General features: G+C 44.4%; 1 protein-coding gene across 5 annotated transcripts in view; it reads left to right on the forward strand.

The window, feature by feature from the left end:
• Positions 1-15,119, forward strand: part of IFT122 (intraflagellar transport 122) — a 125,081-nt gene that overhangs the window by 41,420 nt on the left and 68,542 nt on the right. For all 5 annotated transcript variants that reach the window (XM_053293647.1, XM_053293651.1, XM_053293646.1 and 2 more), the window contains 2 exons: positions 3,346-3,486; positions 10,182-10,235. In XM_053293647.1, the coding sequence (XP_053149622.1) occupies positions 3,346-3,486; positions 10,182-10,235 (195 nt within the window). The remainder of the gene's footprint in view (positions 1-3,345; positions 3,487-10,181; positions 10,236-15,119) is intronic.

Here is a 15,119-nt window from a genome sequence, read left to right on the forward strand (position 1 = left end):
AAATGCAAGTCTCTGGGCGGTTTACAACAAAACAATAAAATAAATAAAAAGGTTAAAACATTACAACAATTTAAAACTTAAAATGTTAAAACTATTAAAAACCATCAAACTATTAAAACAGTATATAATTAAAAACCTTGGTGAAGAAATGTGTCTTGACTGACTTTTAAAAAGTTGTAAGAGATGGGAGGCTCTTATTTCAGCAGTGAGCGTATTCCAAAGCCTTGGGGCAACAATGGAGAAGGCCCATCCCCGAGTAGCCACCAGGCGAGCTGGTGGCAACTGCAGACAAACCTCTCCTGATTATCTCAATGGACAGTGTGATTCATAGCAAAGAAGATGTTCTCTTAAATACACAGGGCCCAAGCTGTTTAGGGCTTTATAGGTGACTAGTGTTTTTTAGCCCGTTACAATAACGGGCGCTAGCGTTCCCCCCCCCTTACCTCCTGTTCCCTCCGTCTCTGGCCAGCGCCAGAGTTCTGCCTGGGATTTCCCGCCACCGCCCACCCGCCCTCCCAGCTGCCCAAGTCCTCCTCACCCCGTTAGCCCCGCGTCAGTCGGGCGATTAAAGACCATATTCTGAGAAGGAGAGAGGAGCTCGCAAACAGAGCTCCTCTCTCTGCAAAGCCTCTGCCTGAACTGGCGCTTTGGGCGCAAAGGACGCCTGTTGCGTCCTTTGCGTCCATAGCGGCAGTTCGGGCAGAGGCTTTGCACAGAGAGGAGCTCTGTTTGCGAGCTCCTTTCTCCTTCTCAGAATATGGTCTTTGATTGCCCGACTGACGCGGGCCTAACGGGGTGAGGAGGACTTGGGCAGCTGGGCGGGCAGGTGGCGGCGGCAATTGTTTGGGCCGATTTGGCCCTTAATCATGTGGGGGGGGCGGGTGAGAGGACTCGGGCCGCTGGGAGGGCGGGCCGCGGCCACGGCGGCAATTGTTTGGGCCGATTTGGCCAACATGGCCGCCTGTGTCTGGGTGGCCGTATCTTTCTCGGCGGTTCTGGGCATGCGCTCTGCGCATGCCCAGAACTGCCGAGAAAGACACGGGTGGCATGGGATCACACTTAAGGGTTTTATTATAGAGGATAACCAAGACCTTGTATTTTGCCCAGAAACTTTTTGGCAACCAGTGTAGATCTGTTAAGATAGGAGTGATATGGTCTCTCCGAGATGACCCAGAGATCAACCTCGCTGCCACATTCTGGACCAACTGCAGTTTCTGGACTACATACAAAGGCAGCCCCACATAGAGCGCATTGCAGTAGTCAAGTCTGGAGGAAACCAGCAGATGTACTACTGTTCTGAGCACATTTATCTCAAGAAACAGGTACAGCTGGCATATCAGCTGAAGCTGATAAAGGGCACCTCTGGCCACTGCCTCAATCTGGGATACCAGGGAGAGGTTTATGTCCAGAACAGGCAGATCAAAATCATTTCCTGAGTTCTAACCCTGCACAATAAGTACCTCTGTCTTACCTGGACTGTCTCAGTTTATTATCTCTCATCCAGCCCATTACTGCCTCCGGGCAGGCATTTATGGAGGTCATGCCTTCTCCTGATGATGTTGACATGGAGAAAAAGATTTGGGTGTCATCAGCATACTGATAACACCCTGCACCAAATCTCCTGATGATCTCCCCCAGCGGTTTCATGTAGATGTTAAACAACATTGGAGACAATATGGAGCCCTGAGGGACACCATACTGAAGTTCAGATTTTGAAGAACAGTAGTCCCTGAGGAACACCATCTGGAATCTGCCCAAGTGGTAGGAGTGGAACTGCTGCAAAGCAGTGCCTTCCACCCCCAACCCCCTCAAGATACTATGGTTGATAGTATCAAAAGCCACCGATAGATCCAAAAGGGCCAACAGTCACACTTCCTCTATCAATTCCCAATTGAAGGTCATCCATCAGGCTGATCATAAAGCACTATGCCATTGACTTGTGCTCTGCAACAGAGGTGAATTTTGGGAGAGGAGTTCTTAAAAGGGTGTTACAGTGACTGCTGCTCCCGCCTCCTAAAAGAGTTAACTAAACACCCATTTCTAATGGATTCATAAACAGGCTGCTCACCTGTAACTGATGATCGGGTAGTGATCCGTTGACATCCATTAGACCCTCTGGAACCCTCTGGAACCTCCTCTCTGCAGTAGTGTACAAGTCTACATGATATAACTCACCTGTTACTACAAAGATGATTGCCTGCTCCGGCATTCGTCCAGGAACTGAGGTGCTGGCGCTTCCTCCCACCTTAAATAGCCATGTGGTCACTTGGGGCGGGGTGCAAGCGCCAAGAGGAGCTGTGGTTGTCTACACCTACAAGCACCGGCGCAGAACCCATTTCTAATGGATGTCAATGGATCACTACCAGATCATCAGTTACAGATGAGCAACCTGGTTTTTGTTTTTTAAATTAAACTAGAGTTTTAATGCAAAAGTAACCTTCAAAGACAGGAACATTAAAGGGGATTATGATTTGAGAATCATTTTCAAGCAATTAAAAGATTGCCATACATGAAGACAGAATAATTGCATTCTGTTGTTCTGAAGAGAGAGGAAACAAACAGCCATCTATAAGAACAGTTTGGCAAGAGAACAAATTAGCCAGGGAATAAATTTTGGTATTTCTTGCAGTGGAAGTTGTAAAGAAAAAATGGAGTAAACATTTGTAAGCTCTTAGTCATTCTTGCTACCAGGGAGAAAAATGCCCTGATCCAACTCTAGTTGCACTTAAAAACTGTGGATAACACCCTAGAACATAACACGGGCAGTGCAGACCTGCCCACGCTGCTGTGGGGCTCTAACATTCATGGTGATGCTCCTGTGCAAGAGGGCTGTTCTGATACAGCTTTGTTTAATTGCAAGTCATTCACTACTTTTGCTGGAACAGCCCTCTTGTCTGCCCAACAGCATGGGCGGGTCTGCTCTGCCCACATTACGCTATGGGGATATGTCAGACTGTATTTACACATGACTGGTTTTGCCAGAATATGCATGAAGTTGTGCATTCATATGCACATCCTTACAATGCAGTGCAGATAGGCAGCACACACCCTTGAATCCTCATTTTACTGTGTATTTGGATGTACATCAGATTTACGCTCAGTTTCTGATCCAACAAGGGAATCTTGCTATGCCCAGATTTCCATTGTTGGATTAAGAGAGGAAACTAGGTTATAATGCTGTATTTTTTCTTAATGTAGGATGGGTTTTACAGGAAATGTAGAAAAATTGCTCTGCACAAACAAATATATGTTAACTGTGATAGAACAAGTTATTATGCCTATTTAAATTTATAAAATGTCACTTATATCTTAATATTTTACTTTGGTTTAAATAAAAAACTGCAGTCAGCACCCATGTATCAATATCTGGAAAGAAAAATGTACAAAGAAGCCTACCAGATTGCTTGTTTAGGAGTAACAGACACCGATTGGAAAGAACTGGCCATGGAAGCTTTAGAAGGGCTTGAGTTTGAAACTGCTAAGAAGGTAATGCGCTTCAGCTATGCTGCTAAATCTTTTGTAAATTGTATTAAGATGTGGTTAGCATAAGAGAATTATATGTGCATATTCTACTTTGTCTCTAGCAACTCTTAGTTGTGTAATTTGAAATTTGAAATTTTCCTTCAAAATTGTATGTGCTTCATGGCAAAAATGTATACTTGACTCTTTTCTGTCCGTTTCTGTTCAGAATGCAGAAAAGCTAATTTACTGACATAAGGTTGTGGCATACTTTTACTACTTGAGCTCTAAAATGCAAATGGAATCTCTTAATTCCATATGAGTCCTAGAAATCACTGTTAGTTAAAATTAAGTGTAAATCAGAATATGGTAATAATTTTACACTATGTTAAATTTCTCCCATATCAGTCTAGGAATGCATGTTTTTACCACTGTGTGGCAGTAAAGATTTGTTTTACTATAATATAGTAAGTCCACTTCTTTTTTAAAAATATGTATTTCTTTGCCAGTCTTTTCCTCCCTCCATTATGAACCATTTTAACTTTGAATGTCGGCATTTTATTCACTTTCTGATACTTTTTCATTCAGAATATTTCCAAATTTCTTCTTTGAATGCTGTTTTGTGAGGGCATATACAAGCTTAACTTCATATGTTGTAGATGGTGCTTACATCTCTCCGTATCTGGAGTACATGTGTCTCCTCACTGCCTCAAAGGTACATTCTTTAAAAAATCCTTGTGCATTCTTAAAAAAATCCTGGGGAAGGCAACTTTCATTTTCCTTCTTTCTCTTGTTTAAAATATCAGAAGCCTTGGGTAGTATAATTATTTCTTGTTTCTGAGGTGGCCATTTCTTGTTTTTGAGGTAGACTGTACCAAACAGTGTTTTCAATTCCATGGAAAAACAACAAATACTTTTCTGTAATAATGAATGCATTTCTGACTTGCCCTTCTTCCATTATGAGGATCAAGGCAACAAATATGGGCTTCCCAGGCAGTTTCCCATTCCAGCATTTCTTAGACCCAGACCTGCTTAGCTTTAGCAAGATTGATGTAGCATATTTCATCAACAGATTATCTAGGCCCATTTCAAATCAGCTTTCACGCGGGCTACGAGGTTGAGACTACCTTGGCTGATCTCCAATTGGCTGTTGACACACTCCCCCCCCCCACAACTGGCCCTGCAGAAATATTGGAGTCCAGATCAGTCCGAATGTAAGATATCTGCAAATTTGGCCACCTCATTGCTTACCCCTACTTCTAGACCATTTATGAATAAATTAAAAAGCACCGGTCCCAGTACAGATCCGTGGGGGACTCCACTTCTTACTTCCCTCCATTGTGAAAACTCTCCATTTATATCTACCCTCTGTTTCCTGTCTTTCAACCAGTTAGCAATCCACACATGTACTCGTCCCCTTATCCCATGACTGCTAAGTATCTTCAGGGGTCTTTGATGAGGAACTTTGTCAAAAGCTTTTTGGAAGTCCAAGTATACTATGTCAACTGGATCACCTTGATCCACACGCTTGTTGACACTCTCAAAGAACTCCAAAAGGTTCGTGAGGCAAGATTTCCTTTGTGGAAGCCATGCTGGCTCTCTCCTAGCAAGGCCTGTTCTTCTATGTGCTTTACAATTTTATCTTTGAGGATGCTTTCCATCAATTTGCCTGGAATGGACATTAAGCTAACCGGCCTGTAATTTCCCGGATTGCCCCTGGATCCCTTTTTGAAAATCAGTGCTACATTTGTTACTTTCCAGTCCTCCGGTACAGAGCCTGATTGCAGGGATACGTTATATATTTTAGCAAGGAGGTCGGCAATTTCACATTTGAGTTCTTTGAGAACTCTTGGATGGATGCCATCCGGCCCTGGTGATTTACTAGTTTTCAGTTTTTCCAGACAGTTTAGAACATCATCCCTTGTCACTTCTATCTGATTCAGTTCTTTAGCGTCCATCTCCGAAAAGCCTGGTTCAGGAACAGGTATATGCTCAGTATCCTCTGCCATGAAGACGGACGCAAAGAACTCATTTAGCTTCTCTGCAACCTCCATATCCTCCTTAATAATCCCTTTCACTCCCTCATTGTCTAATGGTCCAACCGCCTCCCTGGCAGGTTTCCTGCTTCTGATGTATTGAAAGAAGTTTTTGTTATTCCCCTTGATGCTTTTAACTAAATGTTCCTCAAACTCTCTTTTTGCCCCCCTTATTGTCACCTTGCATTTCTTTTGCCAGAGTTTGTGCTCCTTTCTATTCTCTTCATTTGGACTGGCCTCACAATTTCAGAAGGAAGTCTTCTTCCCTTTTATGGCTTCCTTGACAGTACCTGTTAGCCATGCTGGCATCTTCCTGGACCTAGTGGTACTTTTCCTCCTTTGGGGTATACAATCTAACTGGGCTTCTAGTATTGTAGTTTTAAGTAAACTCAATGCACTCTGGAGCGAAATGACTCTCCTGATTTTCCTTTCAGCTTGCTTTTCACCATACTCCTCATTTTAGAGAAGTTTCCTCTTCTGAAATTTAAAATGTCTGTGTTAGACTTCCTTGGTGATTCTCTCCCCGCATGTATGCTGAATTTGATGGCACTATGGTCACTTTTCCCGACAGGGTCAGTGATACTGACATCATGCACCAAATCCTGGGTGCCACTCAGAATTAAGTCCAGGGTTGCCTTCTCTCTGGTTGCTTCCAAGACCAATGGTTCTAGGGCACAGTCATTCAGCGTATCTAGAAATTTGACCTCTTTGTCATTACTTGACTGTGAATTTACCCAGTCTATGTGTGGGTAATTGATGTCACCCATTATTACAGCCGTGCCTTTCCTTGGTGCCTCCCTGATTTCCTCTTGCAACTCCCAGTCAGTGTCAGTGATTTGATTCGGAGGGTGATAGCACATCCCCAGTAGCACGTTCCCTTTCAGACCTTGTATTGTCACCCACAGGGTTTCTGTGGAGGACTCCAGTCCACCAAGTTTTTCTAGCTTGTTAGATTCTATGCCTTCTTTAACATACAGTGCTAATCCACCTCCAAGGAGCCCCTCCCTGTCCTTTCTATAGAGTTTATATCCAGGGATAACAGTGTCCCACTGGTTCTCACTGTTCCACCATGTTTCTGTTATGCCCACTTTATCTATTTCTGCGTTAGCAACCAAGCACTCCAGCTCACCCATCTTGACTCGGAGGCTTCTGGCATTGGCATATAAGCACCTATACGCTGAATCTCTCACTTTATATATGCTAGCTTTCTTTTGACTCCTTGACCAGCTGACACAGGCTCCTGTCTGCTCTTTATGCAGTTCTGCTCTGTCCCCTTCTGTTTTATCTGAATCCTTTGCACCATCGCACTTTAAAGGATGGCTTTTTCCGAACTGGATACTGCCCAGCTCCCGTCGGCTGTTCCCCAGGCATCATTTTAAAAGCTGCTCTGCACCCTTTTTGATTTTAAGCACCAGCAGTTTGGTTCCATCTTGTTTCACGTGCAGCCCGTCCCTTTTGTACAGGCCTTGCTTTCCCCAAATGTATCCCAGTGCCTAACAAATCTAAACCCCTCCTCCCAGCACCAACGTCTCATCCACGCATTGAAACCCCTCAGCTCTGCCTGTCTCACTGTACCTGCGCGTGGAACAGATAGCATTTCTGAGAATGCTACCTTGGGGGTCCTGGACTTCAATACACTACCTGTCCACCTAAATCTGGCTTCCAGGACCTCCCAACTACATTTCCCCACATTGTTGGTGCCAACGTGCACCACAACAGCTGTCTCCTCCATAGCACTGCCTAAGAGCCTATCTAGACACTGCGTGATGTCCACAACCTTTGTACCAGGCAGGCAAGTCACTGTGTAGTCAACACACGAGTCACAAACCCATCTCTCTATACCTCTAGTGATTGAATCACCCACTACAAGGAGGCCCCCACCCCCCGGAGGAGTATCTCCTGTGCAAGAGGATATGGGCTCATCGTCCATGGAAGGGGTCCCTTCTAAAGGAGTATTTTCCTCTTCCTCAGACCGATGTTCTCCTTGCCCAAGACCTTCATTCTCCCTGAGAGCAGAGGAGTTATCAAACCTCCATCATGTCCCTGAAGGTCTCGTCCACATGCCTCTCTGTCTCTCTGAGCTTCTCCAGATCCACCACCTTGGTCTCAAGGGAACAAACTTTTTCCCTGAGAGGCAGAAGCTCCTTGCACCGAGCACACACCCATGACTTCCGCCCATGGGGCAAATAGTCATACATGTGGCACTCTGTGCAATGCACTGGGAAGTGCCCCCTCACCTGCTGACTTTCTATCTTCATACTGTTTTTGTTGGCTGTTTACGGTATTTAGAGATAGTTTATTAGAAGGATAGGTCTCAGCTGTAATGGTTAGCTATTTAACTGTCCAAACTGTCTTTCCCAAGAATATGAGGGAGGGATTTGTACTTACATTCTCTTCTCCACCAGGCTCCTTGTGATCACTGGGACTTGTTCCAGGTTCCCCCACACACTTCCCACTAAACTCCTGCAAAACTCCAACATCCTGTTTGCTATCCCTGTTCACTATGCTCTCGGGCCTTCACCTCTTATGTAGAGAGTAGTGTTCCAACTGAGACACAGGATGTGAGTCAAAGGAATGTGGTGCCTCCCCCAGCCCTAGCTGACTCCACCCCCTCCAGGCAGGGACAAACTAAAAGACTGGAGTTTGCTAGCCCCGGCAAATCTCTCTCTCTCTCTCTCTCTCTCACACACACACACACACACACACACACACACACACACACACTAGGACTTATCCCTTAAAGAGAAACCAGCCCCGAAAATCTCCCCTCCTTCAGTTAGCCAGCATGTTATAGTGGTTAGAGTGTTGGACTAGGACTGGGGAGACCTGAGTTCGAATCCCCATTCAGCCATAATATTTGCTGGGTGACTCTGGGCCAGTCACTTCTCTCTCAGCCTAACCTAGTTCACAGGGTTGTTGTGATGAGAAACTTAAATGTAGTACACCGCTCTGAGCTCCTTGGAGGAGGAGTGGAATATAAAATGTAAATAATAATAATAATATAGTTTGTTTGAAGGGGGGAAAGACTAGATGTTTAGAAAAGCTTGCCCACCTCCTGAAGCTGTTTCTGCTCCTCACAGAGTAGTCTTTCAACTGAGACGCAGAATGTGAGTCAAAGGAATGTGGTGCCTCCCCCAGCCCTAGCTGACTCTACTCCCTCCAGGCAGGGACAAACTAAAACAGTGGAGTTTGCTAGCACTGGCAAATCTCTCTCTCTCTCTCTCTCTCTCTCTCTCTCTCTCTCTCTCTCTCTCTCTCTCTCTCTCACACACACACACACACACACACACACACACACACACACACACACACACACGGACTTAATCCCCTAAAGAGAAACCAGCCCCTGAAACTCTCCCCTCCTCCTGTTAGTTTGAAGGGGGGAAAGGCTAGATGTTTAGAAAAGCTTGCTCAGCTCCTGAAGCTGTTTCTGCTCTTCACAGAGTAGTCTTCCAACTGAGACATAGGATGTGAGTTTAAAAAAAAAATTCTTTCATAATGGTGCTTGGGCCCTACAAGTTTGCTGTCATTATGCAAAAGCAATGTGTCCCATTGATTTCAATTATGTTTACTTCTAGGTAGTGCATTTGGAATTTGTGATCACTAATTAATATTTTTATAAATGTCCATACTTAATTCAAAAGGTCTAACAATATTTATTTATTTACTTACTTACTACATCTGTAAACTGCCACATCCCAAGGCTCCAGGCGGTGTACAACAAAGAAATATATTTCTCTTAAACATACCCATTAAATGTGGCAGCTCTTGCGAGAGTTCACGAGCAGCTGCCGGATAGCGGTGGGGACAGGTGGCCAGGCAAGCTGACGGGCATAGAGGGCAAGTGGCAGCCGGGCGGGTGGTGAGGGAAAGCAGGTGGTGAGGGAAAGCGCCACCAGAGGGCGGTGAGGGAAAGCGGACTGGAAGGGGGAGAACGGACTGGGGCTGAAGGGATGGAGATGAAATGAAGATGGTGGGGGAGAAACAGGGAGAACTAGAGGAGAACTAATTGAAAACATGAAGTAGATTAGTGATTTTCTATCATTTTGCAGATTCTGGCTCATTTGTTTTTCTTCAGATACTGGTATAATTCTGAAAAAACCAAACAGAAGCTCCACCAATGCAGGAGACACTTCAACAGAAAAAAGTTGATAGCAGTCCCCACATGTTTAGAGACAGATAGCTCCTCCTTAGGGGATGAAATGATAGTTTCTTAGGAAAAACACTCTCAAGGAACTAAATCCTCTTGCAGAAGGGTCCCCCCCGCATTTTCTTGGTCTTGCAATATTCCTTCCTTGTTACTTGCCTGATATAAATCTGGCCACTATGATGTTAGTACTACTGTATGCTCACATTCTTATGATACTGTATTCACCTGAATCCAAGACTAGGGTTTTTCCAAGTTTTTGTTTTTTTAATGTGCTTGTCATAATCTGACTGTGTGTAATTCATTTTACATACAGTTCATTTTTCTTATACTAGATATCCTCTTAAAAACTAATTTCGTCTCATTCAAAAGGTGAAGTAATCTTAGTCATTGCAACTTATGGTACATAGTAATCATGTTTTGTGTCGTATGGATAGTAATTATCAGTCACAGAGTATTAAGTAGGCTGCACTGCAACCTGTTGACCACAAGATATTAGCATATTGCTGATTTATTTTTTCTTTTCTGTGTTTCAATAGGCATTTACCAGAGTGCGAGATCTTCGATATCTAGAACTGATCAGTAGCATTGAGGTAAAGAAAAAATGTGACATATAAACTGGAAATTAACATAAAATATGCCCAGTGTAGAATCTGTATAGCAGGCTGTTAATAGGACAATGAATCTACTGGGAGTTAAAAAATGCTGAGTATTTTGATTTGGAGTGATGATTGATACATACTGACTTTGATCCACTCTTATGACAGAAACTTAATGAAAAATTGGGAAACGGCTTGAATATTCAATTATAACTGTTATAATGCTGTAGATGCCTATGGCTTCTTTCAAAGTATTTTATAAATAGGAATTAATTAAGTCTTACATCATCCTCTTGAGAAAGGTAATTATTTTTATCTCCATTTTGCAGGCCGGGGTACTGGCTCAGAGGTAATATGACTTGCCCAAGGTCACATGACAAATCAGTGACAGCTGGGAGTAAAACTTGAGGCTTGAAACTTTCATGCTGTGCTCTTAACCTGTTCAAATACCTAGTCCATGACTTGATAGATTTTTAATTATAGAATAATTGCTAAAAAGAATCTAAAGGAATAACAAATCTGTCACCACTCTGACCTTCCTGTAGGATACTGTAGTAATGCAAAACATGTGGGTTCACAATGAAAAGTCTGAAGGGAATCCTTCATGTAGATGTTAATTGGGGTTCCTGTCTCCTGTGTAGGGACGCAATCTTCTTTTTGCAGCTCTATTGTTGCAAAAATGTCCTTGTTCTGTCACAGTGCCAAAGGAAGTTTGCTACAGACATGGATGACATTGGATATAGGAAGGAGTGCCACAATAATAGCTCCCTTACAAACCTGGAAATAATTACCAATTCAGCCCCAGCTGCCCTGTTGTGTACCAGGTCCATTGTTGGGTCAGTTGTAATGCCTGAAAATGCATTGCAAGGTCTTTCACATGAGACAGAGCTACGTAGTAGGTAGTTTTAGGTTGTTGGATGTTTGAAAGTAACTACTTGAATAGTTGCTTCATCCTTTTACCTTTCAAGAGGCATCTTGCTGATGTCTGTGAGACATTGTAGAGCTGACTTTCATGTATAGATGTCCCCTGTTTGTATTTTAAACTTATTTTGAAGCTAGATCAGAGTGAAATTGCCTAAGGTAACCTAGCTTTCCTGGCATTACTTACCCTTGTCCTTCGCAGATCCAATGACCGTAGGGCCATATGGGTGTTAGAGTGCTTTAAGAATTTTCCACATAATTACTGTATTGCAGGAAAGGTATGGTTTACCTTTTAACATAACAAGAGCCCTGCTGGTTCTGACTGTCTAGGCCAGCATCCTGTTTCCCAGATGTTCCAGGAAGCCCACAAGCAGGGTATATCAAGAGAACAACGCCTCTCCATCTGGTATTCAGAAGCATACGGCCTCTGACATTGGACATTCCATTTGGCTGTCATGGGTATTGATGCACACATTCTTCATGGCTGACATCCAGACTAATGTTGCATGTGCTAAAAAATGTTTCATTTGTGCAACAGAGGAGGGGTGGTTTTTGCTAATCTCCCCTTTCTGAAATCCACTGTGCCTTTTGAGAATATGTCCTTGAGAGCTGCGAGACACATTTTCAGAAGGTACAGTGGGCTCCAGAAGGAAGGAGAGATAAGTGAAAATTGGTTGTCCTCAGTGTGCACAAAACACAAAACCTTTTCAATGCATATGTTAGGTTGGAAGTCAGTCCACAAACACAGAATCCTCCATGAATGTTCTGGATGCAGACATTTTTCTCATGATTACACTTCATTTGCATGGATAATGCATCTCCCAGCACCTAAACCCCAACGTTTGCTTCCTCTAGACATAGCTTCAATCGTTGAGAATGCTATATGGAATGTAGCACCATCAGCCTAGTCTACTTCACAGGGCTGTTGTGAAAGAGAAACTTAAGTATGTAGTACACCGCTCTGGGCTTCTTGGAGGAAGAGCGGGATATAAATGTAATAATAATAATAATAATAATAATAGTGTCCCTACTCATGTCTGTGATATTACTGGTTCCCACCACTGTTCCCTCTAAGGCATGCGCACGGTCACAAGTTATTGGATGTCCACTCAGTTCATTTTAGATCCCGCTCAGGTTGAATCAGGAAGGCCCCATTCTGAATGCACATGCCTACACACTACCTTGATACGGCTGCCTAAAACAAAACTCATTCCACACAGAGATGAAAAAAATTAGAGTGACCACTGGTGCCCACTGACCCAGTACTCCCCCTCTATCTCTCTACATGCACCATTTTATTACTTTTCTATTTAACTCTTGAAAAACTCTGTGCTCCCTTGCTGTATGGATACATACGCATATCTACTCCTCCCTGTTTTTATTTTATTTATTTATTCATTCATTCATTCATCACATTTATATACTGCCCAAACTTTCGTCTCTGGGCGGTTAACATAAAACAATTAAAACACATATAAAAAGTTAAAACAATTCAACAATTTAAAATCAACCACAAAATTAGTTTTGTCAGGCTAATTTTGTTTAAGGGTTTTTTCTCTTCAATTTGGAAGCCGGGCACTCCCTCTTCTTTGAGTATTTTGAAAATGTTTTGACAATTTCACAACTCCACTTCTGATAGCAGAAGTGGAGTTGATAAAATTCATTCATGGTGATTGAGAGACTCTTGAGAACAAGAAATAAGATATGTCTTTCACCCTCTTTAGCACAGCAGCATATGTGCTCCTAAAGCCTCTGAGTCAGGCAGTATATAAATTAAATAAATAAAAAATCTCTCGCTCTCTCCCTTGCTCTCTTTAAAGGGAGACACATAACAGCATGGCAATTCTCCCAGGATAGGCTGGTTGTTTTAGGACTGGGCATTCTCCTCCACCTTATGTTGTTGAACAAGTAGTTCTGCTTTCTTTCTGTCACCAGTTACCATTTCACCATGTTTTCCAAGTAGGAGACCTAATACTTCTTTGCTCTTACTCTCGTTTTGGTCCTATCAGAAACAAAACCTTTTGTTGTTTTTGGCATCCACTGCCACCCTCAGCATATTGAGCCTTAGATTTCCTGACCCCATCCTTACAAGTTCAGACCACTCTTTTGTACTCTTTTATGTATGTATGTATATATGTTTGTGTCATATTCTTATACCACCTGATATGTAAATCTCTAAGTGGGTTACAAATTTTAATATTAAAAATCACAGGTTAAAATACATAAAACAGTAAAAAATATAAAACAAATTACTAAAATTATTAAAATTCTAATTAAAAGCTTGTGAGAACAGGAGAGTCTTGAGGGTCATCCTGAAAACAAACAGAGAAGGAGATGCTCTTATTTCAGCAGGGAGCATATTCCAAAGCCCTGGGGCAGCCACAGAGAAACCCCAGTCCGGAGTCACCACCAGATGAGCTGGTGGCAACCGTAACCGGACCTCTCCAGAAGATTGTAAAAGGTGGGAAGATTCATGACAAAGGAGGCACTCTCTTAAATAGCCTGGACCCAAGCCATTTATAGGTAACTAGTGTTTTCAGGCCCGTTGTAATAACGGGCGCTAGTAGGGGAGAGTTTTCCCCCCCTGCCCCACTCCCTCTGGCCTTTGCGCGCCCCCCCCCGCCCTCCCAGCTGCCCGAGACCTCCTTACCCGAAGCAGCCCGCGACAGTCGGGCGAACTGAAAGCAGTTTTTGCGAAGAAGAGAGGAGCTCCCGAACAGAGCTCCTCTCTGTGCTAAGCCAATGCCCAAACTGTTGCTATGGACGCAAAGGACGCAATAGGCATCCTTTGCACCCAAAGCACCAGTTCGGGAAGAGGCTTAGCACAGAGAGGAGCTCTGTTCGGGAGCTCCTCTCTTCTTCGCAAAAACTGCTTTCAGTTCGCCCGACTGTTGTGGGCTGCTTCGGGTAAGGAGGTCTCGGGCAGCTGGGAGGGTGGTTGGCGGCCGCGGAGGCATTCTCCTGGGCCATTTTGGCCCTTAATCATTGGCGGGAAGCGGGGAAGGAGAATTTGGGCAGCTGGGAGGGCGGGAGAGTGGGCGGCGGCGGCCGGGCGGACTCTGGGGGCGCTGCTGCCGGTCCGGTCCGGGCCGCCCCCGCCTCACATTCCCGGCCGGTCTCCCCGGCCGGGCAAGGGCCCCAAGGACTCCCAGCCGCCCGGCTGTGGCGGCAGCGCCAGGCCTTGGCGGCGGCTCCGCCGCCACCTCGGCCAGCTTCCCCCGCCGCCTCCTCCCCCCGCCCGGCTTCGGCGGCGCAGCCAGGCTGCGGCCATGGCTCCGCCGCACCTCGGCCAGTGTCCACCTCCTCCGCAGTCCCAGCTTCTTCAGGGCGGCTGTTTCTGGCCGCCCAAGATGGCTGCCGGGTCCTGCCTGCCTTGCTCTGTTCTGGGCATGCGCTCCGCGCATGCCCAGAACAGGCGAGGCACGAACACACGCTTGGTGTCCGTCCACGGACGGACACCAAGCGTTTTATTAGAGAGGATAACCAGTACTTTGTATTTCACCCAGAAACATATTGGCAACCAGTGCAGTTCTTTCAAGACTGGTGTTATATGGTCTCTTCGTGTTATCTCATAGACCAATCTGGCTGCCTCATTTGCACTGCATATAACACCTTGACATTGTATGTCACATTTCCTGTATGTGTTCTTTTTGCTTCTCAGCTGTTCGGAGTATTCTCTGTACACTATCTTTTTAGATATCTTTCATGTTTCCTTATCATGGGAATTGTTTGTTATTGCCTTCAGAATCTCCCATCCCTCTTTGACTCTTTTCTCTTTTAGGATTTCTTGCCATGAGATCCTACCTAATTCTTTCTGCCTGCCATCCCTACACAGGAGACAGGAACCCCAATTAACATCTACATGAAGGATTCCCTTCAGACTTTTCATTGTGAACCCACATGTTTTGCATTACTGCAGTATCCTACAGGAAGGTCAGAGTGGTGACAGATTTGTTA

Source organism: Hemicordylus capensis, chromosome 2 (genome assembly GCF_027244095.1).
Source record: "Hemicordylus capensis ecotype Gifberg chromosome 2, rHemCap1.1.pri, whole genome shotgun sequence".
NCBI lineage: Eukaryota > Metazoa > Chordata > Lepidosauria > Squamata > Cordylidae > Hemicordylus > Hemicordylus capensis.